General features: G+C 40.3%; 1 protein-coding gene across 3 annotated transcripts in view; it reads left to right on the plus strand.

The window, feature by feature from the left end:
- The window catches only part of AFG3L2 (AFG3 like matrix AAA peptidase subunit 2), a 48,541-nt gene extending 32,020 nt beyond the window's left edge, over positions 1–16,521 (plus strand). For all 3 annotated transcript variants that reach the window (XM_037001027.2, XM_037001029.2, XM_037001030.2), the window contains exons 10-17: positions 771–924; positions 2,040–2,147; positions 2,240–2,365; positions 5,947–6,057; positions 8,859–8,974; positions 12,722–12,922; positions 14,239–14,433; positions 15,744–16,521. In XM_037001027.2, coding sequence (XP_036856922.1) covers positions 771–924; positions 2,040–2,147; positions 2,240–2,365; positions 5,947–6,057; positions 8,859–8,974; positions 12,722–12,922; positions 14,239–14,433; positions 15,744–15,983 — 1,251 coding nt within the window. In that variant the 3' untranslated portion in view covers positions 15,984–16,521. The remainder of the gene's footprint in view (positions 1–770; positions 925–2,039; positions 2,148–2,239; positions 2,366–5,946; positions 6,058–8,858; positions 8,975–12,721; positions 12,923–14,238; positions 14,434–15,743) is intronic.
- Positions 16,522–18,923: the final 2,402 nt, after the last annotated feature.

The following is an 18,923-nucleotide window of genomic DNA, read 5'->3' on the forward strand; positions in this document are numbered from 1 at the left end:
GAGGGAAGCGTTCAGAACAGCATAGGAATGAAAACTGAAATCTAGGCAGGAAAGGGAGACAGGATAATGTAGACTTCTGGTGAATGAAGCAAGCAGGGATAGGAGGCATAGGGAGATGGTTTCTGCATCTCAGAAAGGGCAGGCGATGGGGTGAGACCATCTAAGCTGATGGTGGGGTGGCCACTCCTTCTTCAGCGCACAGAAACTAGTGGCCTGAGGGGATGTGGTTAGCAGTATAGAATGTGGGTACAGGGGCCTCACCTGCCATAGTAGGACTGAGGGCTGAGGGCTGTGTGCCCTTCTGGCATGATCACTGTGGGCTTGTGTGGGCCGTTGCCTTTGCTGTATGTGTGAGTGTTGTCTGATCTGTTAGTAAGTCTCTGTTTGTTAATAAGTGCCTCAGGCATGAAATGTGAACCCCTGAGTAATTTGAACTTTTACACTTACATTTATACTCTATTGTGTTATCTTTTGATGGGCCAAAAATATGAGTATTAGTCATAAAAATGGCAGATCTTATTAGTGCCTATTACCTATGTAGTTAGTGGCAAGATTATAGAAATTATATTTGCTCACCTTAAATCAGTTGCCTACCAAATTACTCATCATTTGCCACTTCTTTGCTTCTTGTAACTCTCTAAATGCGTACTGCATAGTATATAACACAAAAAAGTTGTCTTTCTGTGGGCCAAAGCTTGATGCTTATTTTTTATTATGAGGATAAATAACACTCATTGTTAGGTGACTCTAGTGTTGATGTTTTTATCCAGGTCCGAGACTTATTTGCCCTTGCTAGAAAGAACGCCCCTTGCATTCTTTTCATTGATGAAATTGATGCTGTGGGAAGAAAGAGAGGAAGAGGCAACTTTGGGGGGCAGAGCGAGCAGGAGAACACACTCAACCAGCTGCTTGTGGAAATGGATGGTAGTATTCAAGCCTTTTTTATTTTAAACTGCACTTTTTTATGTTTTCCGTGCATTCTAAAATGAGAATCCTTTTGCTGATAATGAATACAAATTTAAAGAAAACATTCTCTAAAAACAGCCATTTTTAAAAGCTCTTTTATACCAATACAGATAATAGCAAAATATTCTTACTTGGCAGTCTGTCATAACTTAATAGTGGTGTTTGTACCTGATATTTAGTAAGAGAAAAATTGGTGAAATGACCCACAAAGGAACTACAGTCTCATTTTCAAAACCGTTTATGATTCTGAAGCACCAGGAAAACCCATGCATATGACCCAGCATGAATTTGAGAGGTTCTGAATATGCTTTTCCCAAGAGAGTTGCACTCTTTCCACATCAGTCAGCTTCTTCCTTTAATAGGAAAACCATTTCTTAGGTTGTGCACGGCCTTCCTGCTGTAGGATAATGGGGATGCCCTTGTGTGCTTAGAATGGGCAGCTTGGCACTGAGTACTGAAGTGGTTCTTGTTACTGAGCTGGGTGTGTATCCAGCAGAATGCAGAGTTCCTCCACCCTGTGGTGGTCAGTCCATGTGTGGAGCCACATTTGGGGGAAATCAGCACCTAAGCTTTTTGAGGGCCAGGGTCCTGAGGGGGGAAGGCTTTGTGTCTATCGCATTTTCGTTTGAGAAAGGGCCAGTAAAACTGAACAGGGTGAGTCTGGTGAAGAGGACGGAGGTGGAGGTTAACACTTGTCTTCAGATACTCAGTGGGTTGTCCTGCGGTCCAGGGAATGTAGACACAATCATTTGCAAATTTAATCTCATTGATTTTAAAACATTTTTAATTTTGACAACTTATTCTAAATTTTTAGTTAAGTAAATAAAAATCTCTGGTCATTTGTCTTTAGGAAATTGATCCTTAAACCTTAAATCTTATGTATGACCATTATCATTAAGGACAAGATGAATAGTAAGAAAAATTACGTACATTTGTGACTTAAAAAGCACTAGATACTAGAAAAAAAAGTTTAGCAATGTAGTTGTAGTGCTCATGCCTTCTTGATAAGCACACAGTGCTTTTCTGTCTCTTTGCATTTAATAATGATTGTGGTTTTTTTATTATCTCTTTAGGGTTTAACACAACAACAAACGTTGTCATTTTGGCAGGCACCAATCGCCCAGATATCCTAGATCCTGCACTGATGAGGCCAGGGCGCTTCGATAGGCAAATCTTTATTGGTGAGATGATTTTCACTGGGTTCAGGTCCAATTCTCATGAGAGGTACAACTGTTTCATTATGATTTTTTTTCCTTAAAAATAATTTCTCAAGGGCCACCGGATATAAAAGGAAGAGCCTCTATTTTCAAAGTTCACCTCAGGCCACTAAAACTGGACAGTGCCCTGGAAAAGGAGAAACTGGCGAGAAAACTTGCATCCTTAACGCCAGGGTTTTCAGGTGAGTGGAGCCCCACCTGCTGTCCTCTCTGTAGGCCCTTTAAATCAGTGCCAGGATCAGGTGGCAGTTCACTCTGTCACCTCTCGCCTTGGAGATTCCTGAATGTATGTTTTTACATTTTTATAATGGGAGATTTAAACATGTACAGAAGTTGAGACAGGAGTGTAGGGAAGCCCTCTGATGTATTACATAACTTCAGGAACGGTTCTTAACTCATGTCCAGCCTTCATCTCTACCCCACTGTCTTCCCTCTGCCCCTGGATTATTTTGTGACAGATTTCTTGGCATCAGATCATTTTATCCATAAATGTTACACAAATTATTCATATGTAGGTTTTTTTAAACAACTCTATTGAGATAAAATTAACAAAGTTTACCTGTATAAAGTAGACATTCAGTGGTTTTTCATGTATTTATAGAGTTGTGCAACCATCACTGTAATCTTATTGTAAAACATGTCATCACCCCAAAGAATCTACTAGCAGCCACTCTCACTACCACCAGCCCTAGGCAGCCTACTACAAAGAGACCCTCACCTACTCTCTGTTCCTATAGATTTTCCTATTCCGGACGTTTCATGTAAAAGGAATTATACAGCATTCTTCTGTGCAGCTTCTTTCACTTAGCATGTTTTCAGAGTTCTTTTGTGTTGTAGTATGTGTCAGAACCTAATTTTTTAATGGCTGAATAATACTCCATTGTATGGATAGACGATACCTTATTTAGCCATTTGTTAGTTGACGGAAATTTGAATTGTTTCCATCTTTTGGCTATTATAGATACTGCTGTTGCTAACATCCATGTTCATTCAGATTTTGCTGTGGTCATGTGTTTTCATTTCTCTTGGCTATGTACCTAGGAGTGGAATTACTGGATCTCTTTGAGGAACTACCAAACTGTTTTCCAAAGTGGCTATACTATTTTACATTCCCACCAGTAGTGTATGAGAGTTCTATTTTTCCATGTTCTCAATAGCACTTGTTACTGCCTGTTTGTTTTTCTTTTTTCATGGTAGCCATCCTATTGGGTGTGAGGTAGTATCTCATGGTTTTGATATGCGTTTCACTAATGACTAGTGATGTTGGGCATCTTTTCATGAGTTTGTTTCAAGAGCTTTTAAATTAAAATGTGAGCCTTTCTTTCTCATTCCTTATCTTCTTCCTTCTAAACTCAAAATGAAATAAAAAGAAACATTTGTAAACTATGAGAAGATTATATAAGTATACACTTATATAAGTAACTACTGTAGTTACTCTGTCTACACAGAAAAACATTACAGTATTATTTGCTATATTCTATGCTGTACTTTCATCCTCATGGCTAATTTGTATTATGATTGAGATTTTGTGCCTCTTTATTCCCTTTACCTATTCCACCCATTCCAACCCCTCTCCCCTGTTGACCACCAGTCACTTCTCACTGTCTATGAGTCTATTTGTTTTGTTTTGTTTAGATTCCACATATATGAGTTCTTTGTATATTTTGGGTATTAGCCCCTTATCAGATATATCATTTGCAAATATATTCTCACATACAGTAGGTTGCTTTTGCATTTTGTTGGTGGTTTCCTTCACTATGTAAAAGCTTTTTAGTTTGACGTAGTCCCACTTATTTATTTTTGCTTTTGTTTACTTTGCCTGGAGAGATGTATCCAGAAAAAAGTTATTCATGATGATGATCAAGAGATTCCTGCCTGTTTTCTTCTAAGAGTTTTATGGTTTCATGCCTTATATTTAGGTCTTTAATCCATTTCAAGTTTACTTTTGTGTATGGTATTAGTGATCCAGTTTCATTCTTTTATATGGAGCTATCCATTTTTCCCAACACCATTTATCGAAGAGACTGTCTTTTCCCCGTTATATATTCTTACCTCCTTTGTCATATACTAATGGAACATATATGCTTGGGTTTATTTCTGGGCTCTCTGTTCCATTTATCTGTGGGCCTGTTCTTGTGCCAGTACCATACTGCTTTAATCACTGTACCTTTGTAATATCAGGGAGCATGAAGCACCCAGCTTTGTTCTTTCTCAGGATTGCTTTGGTTATTTGGGGACTTTTGTGATTCCATATAAAGTTCAGGATTATTTGCTCTAGTATATTGAAAAATGTCATAATGTATTTTGAAAGGGATTGCATTGAATCTGTAAATTGCTTTGGGCAGAATGTCCATTTGACAACATTAATTCTTCCTAGCCATGGGCATGGGATAGCTTTCCATTTATTTGTGTCTTTAATTTTTTCATCAGTATCTTAAAGTTTAGAGTATAAGTCTTTTACCTCCTTGGTTAGGTTTTATTCCTAGGTGTTTTATTCTTTTTGATGCAGTTGGAAAGGGAATTGTTTCCTTCATGTCTGTTTCTGCTAGTTTGAAATTAGTATGTAGAAATGCAACTGATTTCTGTATGTTGATTTTGTATCCTGTAGCTTTACTGAATCCATTTCTTAGTTCTAATAGTTTTTTGGTGGAGCCTTTAGGTTTTCTACATATAGTATCATGTCATCTGCAAATAATGAGTTTTACTTCTTCCTTACCAGTTTGGATGCCTTTTATTTCTTTTTCTTGTCTGATTGCCATAGCTAGTACTTATATTACTATGTTGAATAAAAGTGGTAAGAGCGGGCATACTTGTCTTGTTCCCTATCTTAGAGGGAAAGCTTTCAGCTTTTTGTCATTGAGTATCTGGTTAGCTGTGGGTGTGTTGTATATGGCCTTTATTATGTTGAGGTATGTTCCCTCTATACTCACTTTGTTGAGAGCTTTTATTTTGAATGGGTGTTGAATTTTGTCAAATGCTTTTTCAGCATCTGCTGAGATCATATGGTTTTTATCCTTCCTTTTGTTAATGTGCTGTATTACAATGATTGATTTATGAGTATTGTACCATCTTTGCATCCCTGGGATAAATCCCACTTGATCGTGATGAATGATCCTTTTGATGTGATAGTTATATACTCATAAAACTTATAAATTAGGAGAAGATGAGCATCTTAAATATCCTAGGGGTCCTAACTTTTTACTTGTTTCTTTGGACTTTGGCATTAATAACATTTTAATACTTGTTTATTGAGTATATACACTGTATTTTAGCTTGTTTGTGTTACCATGTACTTTATCTCAAAAAGTAATTTCATTGACTTACGGATTTGGAAAGCATTTGGCGAGCTTCACATATTCAACTTCCATTGTTTAACTGAATGCACTAAGTTATCTTAATGCTTATGTTTCTCATTATAATTCATATTGCCTTATATCCACTAGGTTAATTAATGGGCATTTTTAAATACTGTCTTAGAGTGCTATTACATGAGCCATATTGTCTGTAAAGGTAAATAGTTGCCTACAGTTATCTATTTACCACTAATACTTGCATCTCAATTCAAAGGGCCAGGATTGTACCACTGTTTATTACTGAATGCTGTAATAGGTTACCATGAACCAAACTGAATTATATTACATTAAGCCCTTATCCAGTCTGCTGCTGGTTGAGAAATTGACTGTGGATTTGGTTATATATAATGTATGACTAATTAGTTTGGGCATATTTGGTGGGTAAGCTATTCTGTGTGTTCATTTTGTAGGAGCTGATGTTGCTAATGTTTGTAATGAAGCTGCTTTGATTGCTGCAAGACACCTTTCAGATTCCATAAATCAGAAACACTTTGAACAAGCAATTGAACGAGTGATTGGTGGTAAGTAAGGCAACTGAAAGTAATTCACGTCAAAGACTGATAAGATAAATTTGAAGCCAGAGATTTCTGTTTTGGCAAGATTTAGAAGCAAAGAAGCATATCTACCCAGCCATGTACATGCTGTGTTCTCGTGGTGCTGTGGGTCACTGCCATCTCTTGCTGTCTGCACAGACGGGATGGTGTAGGTGTTGGGTGAGTCTGAGATGGCAGCCCACACCCTGCCTCACTTGAATGAGCAGCAAGCAACAAGGTGTCTCCCCCGAATTATCTCTGTCTAGCTTGTGGAAATGCTTTTATAATCTTCCTATTTCCAAAAATTTCATCACGTGAGTTAAATGTGCTCTTATGTTCGATGTAGGTGATGGATAAACAGCTTTAATAGCTGTAGAACCAGGGAATGCTCACCCCATAAGCATGGTGTGGGATGCACATAATGTGTTTTCCTTTCTTCCTAGAAAGTTACATTTAATACCCATAAAAAGATAACTAGGAAATTCAAGAACTTGGGCATTCAAAGGAGGAGGAAAGCAGTGTGGTCAGGCAGGGCACCACAGAAGAGGTGGGATTTAAACTAGAAAGAGAAGATATGGCACGAAAGTGGCATGAGTGGAAGGTGACTTGGAGGTAAAAGTGTGACACCATGGAAAATGAACCAATCAGACTCAGGTTTCTTTGGGAAGTAAGGCAAAGTTGAAAATAATTATTTACATTTACATTTTAAGAAGCCTTGAATATTAAGCTTAAGGGCTTTTTAGATGTTGTCCTATGGCCGGTATTGAACTAACGTGGGTTTTTTCCTGAGCCACTGAATAACATGATAACCAGTGATACTTTAAGGGCATGAATCTCGCATTAAAGAAGGGAAGCATCTGAAGGCACAGAACCTTGTAGTCACTAGCATGAGATAGCAGACTTTAGCGTAGGTAGTCCCAATGGTAATAGGCAAAAAGGATAGCCTTAGGACCTCAGGATGAATGGAATGGGATACTCCAAAAGGGAGCTGGTTTAGTAGAAGATGAGGCAGAGCAGGATGCCCATGTGGAGCTGCAGCACCATGTGGTGTGAAGGTGGGTGGGAGCGCTCAGGGAGCAGGTGCCCCATGAGAGGAGGTGGGCCTCGCAGTGAACATTTTCAAATACTCATGTTTGTGAGCGGAGGAGAAAAGTGTATCAGCATTATCACCAAAACTTGTGTGCCATAGGCCTGGACAGTGCATCAGACAAGGGTGAGATAAAGAATAGATGCCATTTTAAACCCAGGAGGTTGGAAGAGACAGGAGACGAGGGCAAAGACATGTCTATAAAGGAGGAGTTGTCAGTAGGATCAAGATTTGGAACACTAAGGAGAATCATCTTTGGATTTGGCAATGAGACTGCTCTAGGTGACTTTCAACACAGTTTTAGTTAAGTGGAGAGTACAAAGCCAGGCTAAGGGACATTCCAGTGAGGTTCTAGAGGCAGTGTGGTTAACCTAGGTTAGGTGCTTAATAAACAATTAACTGTGGAAAGAATGAATAGAACTGTGTTGTTGAGAAGAAAAAGTCTAAGATGGTAAGAGTAGGTGGAATTAAAGTAATTCATTATAGAGACAGGTGAAAACTGCATATTAGTGCCATTTTAGGTCAAAGGGAAGGATCAGTGCTTAGTACGGTGGAGAGAGGGTGAAAGCAGGGCAGCCAGGGAGCCAGGAGCCTTGCTCGGAGGTGGACATGCCCTCACCTGTTCACAGGCAAGCCCTTGTAAACCACCATAAGCAATTGTTCTGTAATAAGATAGCATGCCAAGAAAATGAAAAATTTCTGTGATAAACTAGGGAGAGCATTCTTGTGCTTTCAGGTGAGCAAGAAGTGCTTATTTAGGAAAACAGCTTGTTGCCCCACCCTTGGTAAACTCTCACCAGTGCAGCTCTGGTGTCTCCTTATCTTGCGTCATGTCATTGGGAACATACAGCATTCTCCTTTTTTTATTAATCTTCCAGATTCCTAAATATGTTATCAGTTGAGACATTGTTTCAGATGAGTTACCTTGAACACAGCAAAACTGCTTTTGTCACAGTTTCATTTGTATTAGTACCAACTGTGTAGTTGGTTTCTGTAGCACAAAGGTGCAGATGAGGCTCAGCGTCCACCTTTATCCAGGCCAGAGAAGCATCGTGCTTAAAATAGGGGTCCTAAGCAGTGGTCAACACGTGGGCCCAGCACAGGGGTCTCCTGGGGCTTAACTTCTCAGGCCTACCCTGCTGCTGTGCTGCTGGACCTGGGCCACTGGGTGAGGTGCTCGGTGCTGCAGTATTGCCTGCTTGCCTTCCTGAGGAGGTTTTTCTAGATCTTGAACCAGCTCAGTTCTTCATCTGACTGTGTTCAGAACAGACTGTAAGCAATCTCCTGTGTCAGGCATCTTTGTTTACCTAGGGCATAATAATTCCAAATGCCTAGACTGAGCAGTGAGTTCTTTCTAGTCTTTTTGTTTTCTGTGAATTTTATGTTTTAGATTGACTGAAGTGCTGATTTTATTTTATATTTCTTTATATTTCCCAAAATAAGATAATGTGACTTGAAAGAGTGGGAGAGTTGTGAGAAAAGTGGGCTGGTAGATAGTGAATGCATTTTTGCAGTACTTGGGTATATTTTGAATTTGAACATTTGCTTTTATTCTAAACATGACTGGGAATTTTTGGATTGTCATAAGCAGCTTAAATGTGGTCTAATTCACATTTTACATAGGCAATGTATAATATTTCATAACTATTTTTATGGTAGTGTCACTAAAGCAGTGGTTTTGTCTTTCTGTTATTTTTGTCAGGCTTAGAGAAAAAAAGCCAAGTTCTGCAGCCTGAGGAGAAGAAGACAGTGGCATACCATGAGGCAGGTCACGCAGTTGCTGGCTGGTATCTTGAGCATGCAGACCCACTCTTAAAGGTAAAGTAGGCAAGCCAACAATTGTATAGGCAATTACATTAGGGAAAAATTGCACCCTCACAAAGGATAAGTATATAAAGAAGTTTGATCAGAACATCTGGTAATGAAGGTGGGATAAAGAGGTTATACAAATCCTCCTGCAGGTAGATAGGTTATAAAGTTTGGAAAGAAAACTATTTAAAGGGACTGAAAAATGTCCAAAAGCAAACCAAAACCGGGGGAGAGTTTGCTTTTGAGAAGCAGTAGCTGCAGTGAATTAGAATTGGGAGTTTCTTGACAGAGGGTTCCCCCCAACCTCCATGGCTACAGTAATGGAAGACACAGGCCTTACCATAGTGATGCAGTTGTAGAGAGAGTTCAGGGTTTGAAGAATATTGGAAATTTAACAGGAAAATCTTGGCAGCAGGAAAGCTACACAGGGGTGAGATCCACATCCAAGTAGAAAGAGCTCAAATTCCTGGCTGACCACTAAACTATGTGTACACAGGGAAACCTTAAAGAGCCTGGCAAAAAAGAAAGAGACAAAATAGAAATCTACTCCTGAAAGAGAGTTGCACCAAGTGAGATTAAGTTTTCTGCTTATTCAACCGAATGCATTCCCCAGACTGGTATGCAATGAGCACCAGAAAGCAGAAGTCTGACTTACAGTGTTGGGACAGCTGGAAATTGAGGGGGATCCCCTGAAGTAAGGACACCGTAGAAAAGAACATCAAAGTATTAATGAAACATCCTAAATAATCTACAAAGAAGCCACTAGAACCAGTAAGTGAAATTAGCAAGGTTGTAGACTTCAAGAGTATACAAAAATCAACTGTATTTCTGTACATTAGCAATGAAGTTGGAAAATGAAATTTTAAAAATTCATTTGCAACAGCATCCAAAAACAATGTAATATCCAAAAACATAACGTAATATGCAGGGATAAATTTATCAAAGTATTTGTAGGACCTGTACGTTGAATTAAACAAGACCTAAATGTTCAAGGAATGTTGGGATCTCAGTTCTTCCCAGATTTATCTAATTTCAGTATAATATCTCTCACAAATATAGCAGACTTCTTTTGTAAAAGTTAATAAGGGGATCTAAAATTTGTGTGGAAATGCAGACCAACTAGGACAGCCAAAACAACGAAGTTTGAAAGGGTTACAGTACCTGTTTTTAAAATTTGGTGTACAGCTACAGTAATGACTTATACTGGTGACAGGGACTGATATAGGTCAGTGGGACAGAATTGAGTCCAGACATAGACCCTCAAATGTAATCGGTTTTCAACAGAGGGCCAAGGTAATTCAAGGTGGGAGGGTCATCTTACCAACAAATTATTCTGGCAGCTGTGTTCATATAAAAAAATTAATTGGAAATATATGATAAAAGCGAAAATAATAAAACTAGAAGAAGACCTAGGTCAAAAATCTTTGTAACCTTAGGTAGGCAAAAATGTCTTGGGACGTAAAAAGCATGAGCCACAAAAGAAAAAGTTGATAAATGGAATATCAAAATCAAAAACCTTTTGTCTTTGAAAAACACTGAAGAAAATGAAAGGCAAGCCACACACTAAAAAAAACTTGCAATTCATATATATGATAAAGGATCTTTATCTAGAATATATAAAAAACTCTTAAAACTCAATAATAAGAAAACAAGCAACCCAGTAAAGTGATGGGCAAAAGATCTGAGCATGTACTTCACAAAAGAAGACATGTGAATGGATATCAAGCATATGAAGGTACTTGATTTCATTAGTCACCAGGAAAGTGCAAATTAAACCATAATGAAATACCACCACACACCCATTGGAATGGTTAAAGTTAAAAAGTTGGTCCTGAGTGTTGGTAAGAAGTCAGTGCAGCTGGAACTGTGTGGTTTTTTGCTGATGGAAATGTACAATCATTTCAGAAAAGTGGGAGAATATATTCATAAATGACTCATCTGATAAAGGGATAACGTACAAAATACATAAAGAACTCATATGCCTCAACATACAAAAAACAAATTACCTGAATAAAAAGTGGGCAGAGGACCTGAACAGACACTTCTTCAAAGAAGAAATACAAATGGCCCCCACAGGCACATGAAAAGATGCTCCACATCACTAATCATTAGAGAAATGCAAATTAAAACCACAATGGATAACACCTCACACCAGTTAGTATGGCCACTATCCAAAAGATAAGAAATAACAAATGTTGGCAAGGATGTGGAGAAACAGGAACCCTCCTACACCATTGGTGGGGATGTAAATTGGTGCAACCATTGTGGAAAGTGATACAGAGGTTCCTCAAAAAACTAAAAATAGAAATACATTTGATCTGGGAATACCTGAGGAAAATAAAATCCCTGATTTGAAAAAACATATGTACCCTTCTGTTTATCACTGCCTTATTTTTATAGCCAAGATGTGGAAGCAACCTAAGTGTCCATCAGCAGATGAATGGATAAAGAAGAGGTGGCACATACACACAATGGAATATTATTCAGCAATAAAAAGAAAAGAAATCCTCCCATTTGCAACAACATGGATGGAGCTAGAGGGTATTATGCTCAGTGAAATAAGCGAGGCAGAGAAAGACAAATACCATATGATTTCTCTCATGTGGAGTATAAAAGCAAAACAGAAGGAATAAAACAGCAATAGACTCATAGATACCAAGAAGGGACTAGTGGTTATCAAAGGGGAGGGGTTGTTGGGCCGGTAGTGGGGGAGGGTGAAGGTGATAAAGGGGCACAATAATTTGCAATCACAGCATAAGTTGGTCATGGGGATGGTAGTACAGCATGGAGAATATAGTCAGTGATTCTGTAACATCTTACTGTGTTGAAGGATGGTAACTGCCCTAGAAAGGGTGAGGATTTAGTATGTGAAACTGTTGGGGAAAAAAATGTAATAGCAATCACAAGAAACAACTCTGATGTTCCTCAAGAATAATATGGCTGTTTGGTATGTTTATACATTGGAATGCTACATAGCAGTAAAAATGAATTAATGTAATACATACCACAGTATGGCTGAATCTCGGTGCAAGAGACTAGACCCAGTAAAGCACATACTGTATGACTCCTTTTATGTGCAATTCTGGAAATTATATGTAATCAATAGGGAGAAAAAAGCACATCTCTAGTTGCCAGGGGCTGGGTGGTGGGATAGTGGGGTGGAAGATTGACTACAAGGGGTATGAGGGAACTTTTGGGGAATGAGAATATTTTGTGTCTTCATTGTGGTAGGAAGATACGTTTGTCAAAACTCATTGAAATGTATACTTAAAATGGGTGCACTTACTGTATTTAAATGACCACTCAATAGTCAATTTTTCAAAAATTAAAGGAATTTACCCAATTGCAGTAAGCGGTCTGGAAAAGAAAACCAAGGCTGCTGAGCATCCCAAGCTGCCTTCGCCTGGGTCCTGTGAAGGGGGATGTGACGGGGCTGCTGGTCCAGCTGTGGTAGCTGTACTCTATTGGAGCCGTCAGAGGAGTTGTCATTCACCAGCAGTCCTTGTGTTAAGACCAGAAAATTTCAGTGTTTATAAAAAGACAGATAACATCCTAGAACTCTAAGGTGAAGTTATCTTAAGAGAAAATGTTCCCCCTGAACAGTCAGTCGTGCTAGATCTCAGCTTGCCAAAGCCGATAGATTGCCAGGTGTCTTGCTAACTTTTCATCAGTGAGTGTGTCTATCTACAGATAAACGTGATCCAGTCTGCATTCCGTGGTGGCATCCTCACATTTTGCATGTTTTCTGTTTGCCAGGTCTCCATCATCCCTCGGGGCAAAGGACTGGGTTATGCTCAGTATTTGCCCAAAGAGCAGTATCTGTACACCAAAGAACAGCTCCTGGACAGAATGTGCATGACTCTGGGTGGCCGGGTGTCAGAAGAAATCTTCTTTGGAAGAATTACAACTGGTGCTCAAGATGACCTGAGAAAAGTAACTCAGAGTGCATATGCTCAGGTAAGTATATGAGACAGTGTTTCCTCTTTGTTTTCCCATATTTGCATGAGAAATGGACATTTGTGAATGACTCTGAAACAATAATGTTATGTTTGACTGTTTTAGGATTTTCAGGTAAAGGATTATTTATTTAAAAAACCCATTTTAAAGCAGTTAAAACTTAGGAAAAAAACCCTTTTTTGTAGCATGATATTTAAAGTTTAAGGGTTTTCCCCACTTTCCCAAAGTGGAGTGTTCTTACAAAACCTCCTGTAAGCTGAAATGGTGAAGAAAGAGTTACTTTTAATTTTTGAGCATTCCCAGACTCCAAAAATAACCTCTCAGTACAAAGAAACAGACAAAGTACAGCTGCTCACAGACACAGTTCAGAGCTATGCAGCTTGATGCCTAGACGCTGAGTGTGGTTCCCAGGGAAGGTGCTTGGTGGGGCTATGCCTGCTGTCCAGAGTGGTGCCTGTCTCTATAATGGCTCCCTGCAAAACAAATGCTGAACGTTATTTTTGCTTTTTGCCTTTTGCCTTTTTTCATGAAAGAGAAAATCCTCCAGATTTCTTCTGGTTAGTGAAAACAGGTGCTAATGTTGGTCTTATGTAAAAGCAAAGTGCTATAATGCACTATGAAATAGGGGGGATACCTGTATTACTGAAAGTTATAAAGCGTAGATGTAGAGTTTAAGGTTTAGTGATGATCTCTGTGAAAGTTCTCCTGGTGCTCTTCCTGCTCCCCACTTTCGTCTTTTCTAGTCAATTTGGATTTTACTTGCAAAGGTTCCTGTGTAGTGTGAGACTTTGGTTGGCTCTGGGGGCTCATAGGGCCCAGAGTGGGTCAAACTCTTCAGACAGTCCTCTGGGCCCTGTGGTTCAGGGAATGAGAAAGTGCAAATGCCCATTTAGGTTAGCACACCGATCTTTCCGGGAAGAGCCTGGAGGGTTTGGGATCAGGTTTATCACATGCTTCTTGCTTCTCCTCTACTTTCCCTCATATGGAGAGAAATTTCATGCAGGTCTTAGAGCTGTTGGGATTGTCCCCACCTATTTCTCACCTGATTTTGTTGAAGATGTTGTCTGTGGGCTTCTGTTCTTATGTTCCTAGTTGAGAAGTTTAAAACACCATCCATTGCTGCCACTGTCTACACAGAACACCCCTGTCCACTGTGCTGACTCAAGGCCACCATGTAGATTTTGCTAGGTTAGAGTAGTATTACAGTTAGGTGTGTGGTGTTGATGTCGTTGTAAAGGCTAATGCCACTTTATAAAAACATGTTAGTCTGGCTAGCAGAAACGGGTGCCCATCACCAATCCTGTATTCTTTTCCAGATTGTTCAGTTTGGCATGAATGAAAAGGTTGGGCAAATCTCCTTTGACCTCCCCCGTCAGGGTGACATGGTATTAGAGAAACCTTATAGTGAAGCCACTGCGAGACTCATAGATGACGAAGTACGAATACTCATTAATGATGCTTATAAAAGAACAGTAGCTCTCCTCACAGACAAGAAGGCTGATGTGGAGAAGGTAGGTGCCAGTTGTACGAATACAGTTTTGCAAAAAAAAGAATAAAGTGATGGATTATTCATAGATGTTACATGTTGAAATGATATTTTTAATAAATGATAACATTGCAACTTAAGTGGTTTCCCACAGTGTTAACAGGCACACAGAATTAATGATGGTCTAAGAAGAAATCCTAAAGCTTTTGTTTCTCAGATCTTACGTACAACAACAGTATATTGAAAAATGAGGATGTTTTAGTATTCTGGTTATGTTTTTTAAAGAAACATACCTTTATCTCTTAGAAATAGAGACAAAAATCTGTATGGGTAAAATATGACATCAGGGTTTTCTTCAAGGTAATTTGGAGCCAGTAAAACAGAAATGGCTCTAAATTGATAATTGTTGGTAATGATTCCACGGGAATTAGTTATCCATTCTTTCTACTTTTGTATGTATTTGCAGAATTCCATAAGGCTTTTAAAAATTGCAAAGACAGAAGAAAATTGTCTTATTATTTGGTATCTTTAAAAACACAGCCTTTAGTGTAAAGTATGAGTATGTTAAATTTCTAAATTTCTAGTTAGAAACAGTCTATTTTATGAAGGTAATTTACTATTTCACCCATTTTGTTCTCTTAGTTTGGTCAGCTCTAACTTACCTACTCTTCCCTGCTCCCCTGATGCTCACTCACCTGTGTGCTCAGCATTGGCCAGACATTCCTTTTTAGGTGGCCCCTTAAATTGTGTAGTGTACAATTTATGGTTCAACTGTGAAAATGACTAGGAATTTGAGACGCTTCATTTTATGTAAACTTGCTGGCCTTGTTTTGTGTCTCTCCGTTTGTCTTTATTTTGTTTGGCTAATTTGTATTATTTCCTGCTCATCCTATTTCCATCCTTGCCCCCAGCTTGCCCTTCCAACCACTTTTATCATTTTCTTACATACTCTTCCAGAATCTATTTATATATAAGCACATAAAAAGATACATTTTCCCTCCTTTCTGCAAACATAGCATACCACACCCATATGCATGCCTTTCTCATTGATTATGTCTCTCCAAGATGTATATAGAACAGAGAGAGTCTTTGTTATAGGTAGGTAATCATTCATGTGTGGATGTACCAAAATGTACTTAGCTGCTGTCTACTGGTGGACATTTATTTTTTCAGTATTTTGTACATCTTACTCTAATTAAAATTGTGTGACCTTATGTAAATCTTTTTCAGTGGTCTTAAATTTTTTTTGGAATGGGATGGACTATAAATAAAAACATTAGCTTCGATTAGACTTTGCTGAGTAATTGTATTTAATGGGAATTGTTTGTATTTCAGGTTGCTCTTCTATTATTAGAAAAAGAGGTATTGGATAAGAATGATATGGTTGAACTTTTGGGCCCCAGACCATTTGTGGAAAAATCTACCTATGAAGAATTTGTGGAAGGTACTGGCAGCTTGGATGAGGACACATCACTTCCTGAAGGCCTGAAAGACTGGAACAAAGATGGGGAGGAGAAAGAGGAGCCCCCGGATGAGAAAGTCGCCAATCGGATCCAAGGAGGGAGGCCATTTTAGTCTGTCATGTTGTGGGTTCGGTCTGCACACTTCTCAACTCTGGCTTTCTCAGAAAAGTGAGAACCCTGCTGGGTTGACCTGCACCAGCTGCTGACCCAGAAGCCTCAGAAGTCACTGTAGGGGTGACAGGGTGACTTTCTGCAGGTCCACAAGCCTCACTGGGCATCAGACCTTGGCTGGGAGCCCAGAGATGGGAGGCCGGCTACCCCTCCCTCTTCAGTGAAGCCAGCTGAGTGCGTGTCAGGGATTGACAAGTCGTGAGCGCTTGCCAGCATGGGACAGGTGTTTGTTTCTCTTCCCTTCGCCCATCCTTCATTCCTGTTTCCCTTCAGAGTTTCCCCTCTGTGGATGCGCTGTGAAAATAAACTGAAATTCTGGTAAGAATCATTTGACAATATTTTAAAGATTGAATTCAGATCACCTGTCACTGTTTTAGTGGAATGGTTTTCTATGGAGAGCTGTGTAAAAACATAAATGTGTACTGTAAATACAGCTTCTTTATAGTAAAAATAAAGTGTAAACACTACTTTCTTCTTAACATACAGGGTTGCTCTTCATGCTAGGAATACTTTCTTTTAGAAAACACAATGGAAAGGAATTAAATTGTTCTTACTTTTTAGAGAGGAATCCTTTGAAATCTCAGTCTTGCTGGTTCTCATCACCTCCTTATAAGAGTCATAGTAACTTCTGGATTTGTACACCCAGGAACAATGAACACTGGATATAAAGTATGTTGACTCCCAGTTAGAGAATCTGTGATAATAAAATTGGTTTACACTCTCACTATAGGCTCATTATGACCAGTTGCTGGTTACCTTGTTGGGGTCCCTTAAATCAGTGTGCAACCATAGGGGGTCCGGGAGGCTGTCTCAGGCCATTGACTGGATTTGAGAGGAGGGCAATGACACTAAGCTAGGCCCCTGTGCCCTGGGTCTTCCATGATCTCCCAGAATGTCTGAGTTGGAAACTGTTAGTATTACCATTGGAAGAAAATTGTGAGGTCTGTGGTTCCAGAAAAGCCCAAGTCTGCTATGTTGCAAGCTAAGAATTCGTACCAAAAGGTGGCAGGAGGAAGATGTACTGAGTATTCCGTGCCACCCTTTGGACTTAGAGGTACCAAACATTTTTGCATTTTTAATACTTTTTTTTTTTTTAAGCAGTTTCATTCCAATTTGCCTGTGTATTCTTGATGTAACTAAGTACATTGTGGGAATAATTATTTCTCAGACTGAAGACAGAGACAGATGGCATCCCTGGAGCAGCACTGGGCAATGGAGTTGGGGCTGGCCCTGGCAGGCCTCTCCATCTCAGGACTACCTGCCAGGTGGCTTACAGGTGGCCAAATCCAGCTCACTGGTGGACTATACTGGCTCAGGAGCTTGGTGCCAGAGCTGGAGCCCCCCTCTGTATGGTGGGTGACCTGCAGAAGTAACCTGTTTACTGCCTCCTTTCCTCAGAGGATACCTTGTGGGAGGTAGTTGAGTGAATTCAGGCTGTAGTACTCACTGGGCATCAGTGTTAGCATGCTGTTCTCCACATGGTGGTAGACAAGGATAGGGTGCTCCTTATACCCCCTTGCACCATGACAAGCACATGTGCAGAGCTCTGGCAGGGCTCGGCTCTGAGGCCTTTTGGGTGGAATAGTGGCTTGTGCCACACAAGTCAGGCCTGATTGAGGATAAGTGACAAAGCTGTGCATTAGCCTGTCACCCACATCCTCCCCTGCATTTCTGTGAGGAGAGCTACACTCAAGCCTCGAGTCGTAGGCTGCTGGCCAGTGTGGCCTGGAAAAGCCTCTGCAGCGCTGAGCAGGTCTCTGGTGAGGGGAGCTGTGGTATCTGCTTCCAGACACTGAGGTGAGCGTTACCCTGGGGTGGGAGAGCTAAGCAGTCTGGCCACAGCAGATGGTCGATGGTCATAGCCCTCGTCCTTTCTTCCAAGGTCAGTCACACCCAGCATATTTCCAGGTTAGGTAAGAATTTTTTTGCAGCCTCACAAAGTTACTGAGATCTCTGCAAAAAGGAAGTCCATTCTCACCTCAGTTCAAATCATGGTGCTGTTTTTAGTGATTTTCTTTCTGTCTGCCCAACGCTGGGGTCAGCCCAGAACAGCTACCAGGGACTGGATATAAGCCAGGGCATCATAGAGCCAGGTTCTCTCGTGTGGGGCAGGGTCACACTGCTGATGACCCCACATCCCAACGGCCTCCAACAACAAAAGTCCTCTTTTGCTCCTTGTCTGAAAAAGGGCAGAAGGGGCTGTGCTCAGCAGTTACTCAGGGACCCAGCCCGACAGAGACCCTGGATCATGCAAACAGGAGGAATCAGGGTCCGAGGCAGAGCAGAGTGGAGCACCAGCATTAAGACCCCTCCACCTGGAAGCGACATGCCACTCACATTCTTTTGACTAAGGCAAAGTCACATGATCACAGCTAACTCCAACAAGGAAGGAAGGAGGAATAGACCAGGAACACTAGTAAGCAACCATGTCTACCAATCACTAGTAAGAGTAGCAGGGCCATGTTCTGTGCAGTTTGACTCTAAGACCTCTACAGAAGAGGCAAGCTACAGAAATTGTAAAGGAGTTAAGTGTTCCATATGAAAAAGCCTTTCCCCCTGCCAGAGCTTGCACATCCCTCTGGCTTTGGCCGAACGCCTGAAGGTCATTTCTGTGGCTCCTCTGGCAAATCTGAGCCAAATTAGGGACCAATTGCCCAGGGAGATGATGATGTGTGGGAGGTCTAAGTGCTGGTTGCAAGTGAGGATGAGGGGCCTTTATGTATGCGTGAGCTATTGTTACGCTCAGGAGAATTCTTGCTCCCACCCTTACAGCCTCCAGTTCAACAGTTCACCCCAGGAGACAAGGGACCCAAGGAACCATTATAACAAGGCAAAGCAGCAAAGTAACACCTATAATATAAGTAGAGGCTGGAGAAGCAAA

This window comes from Manis javanica, chromosome 9, assembly GCF_040802235.1.
Source record: "Manis javanica isolate MJ-LG chromosome 9, MJ_LKY, whole genome shotgun sequence".
Lineage (NCBI taxonomy): Eukaryota > Metazoa > Chordata > Mammalia > Pholidota > Manidae > Manis > Manis javanica.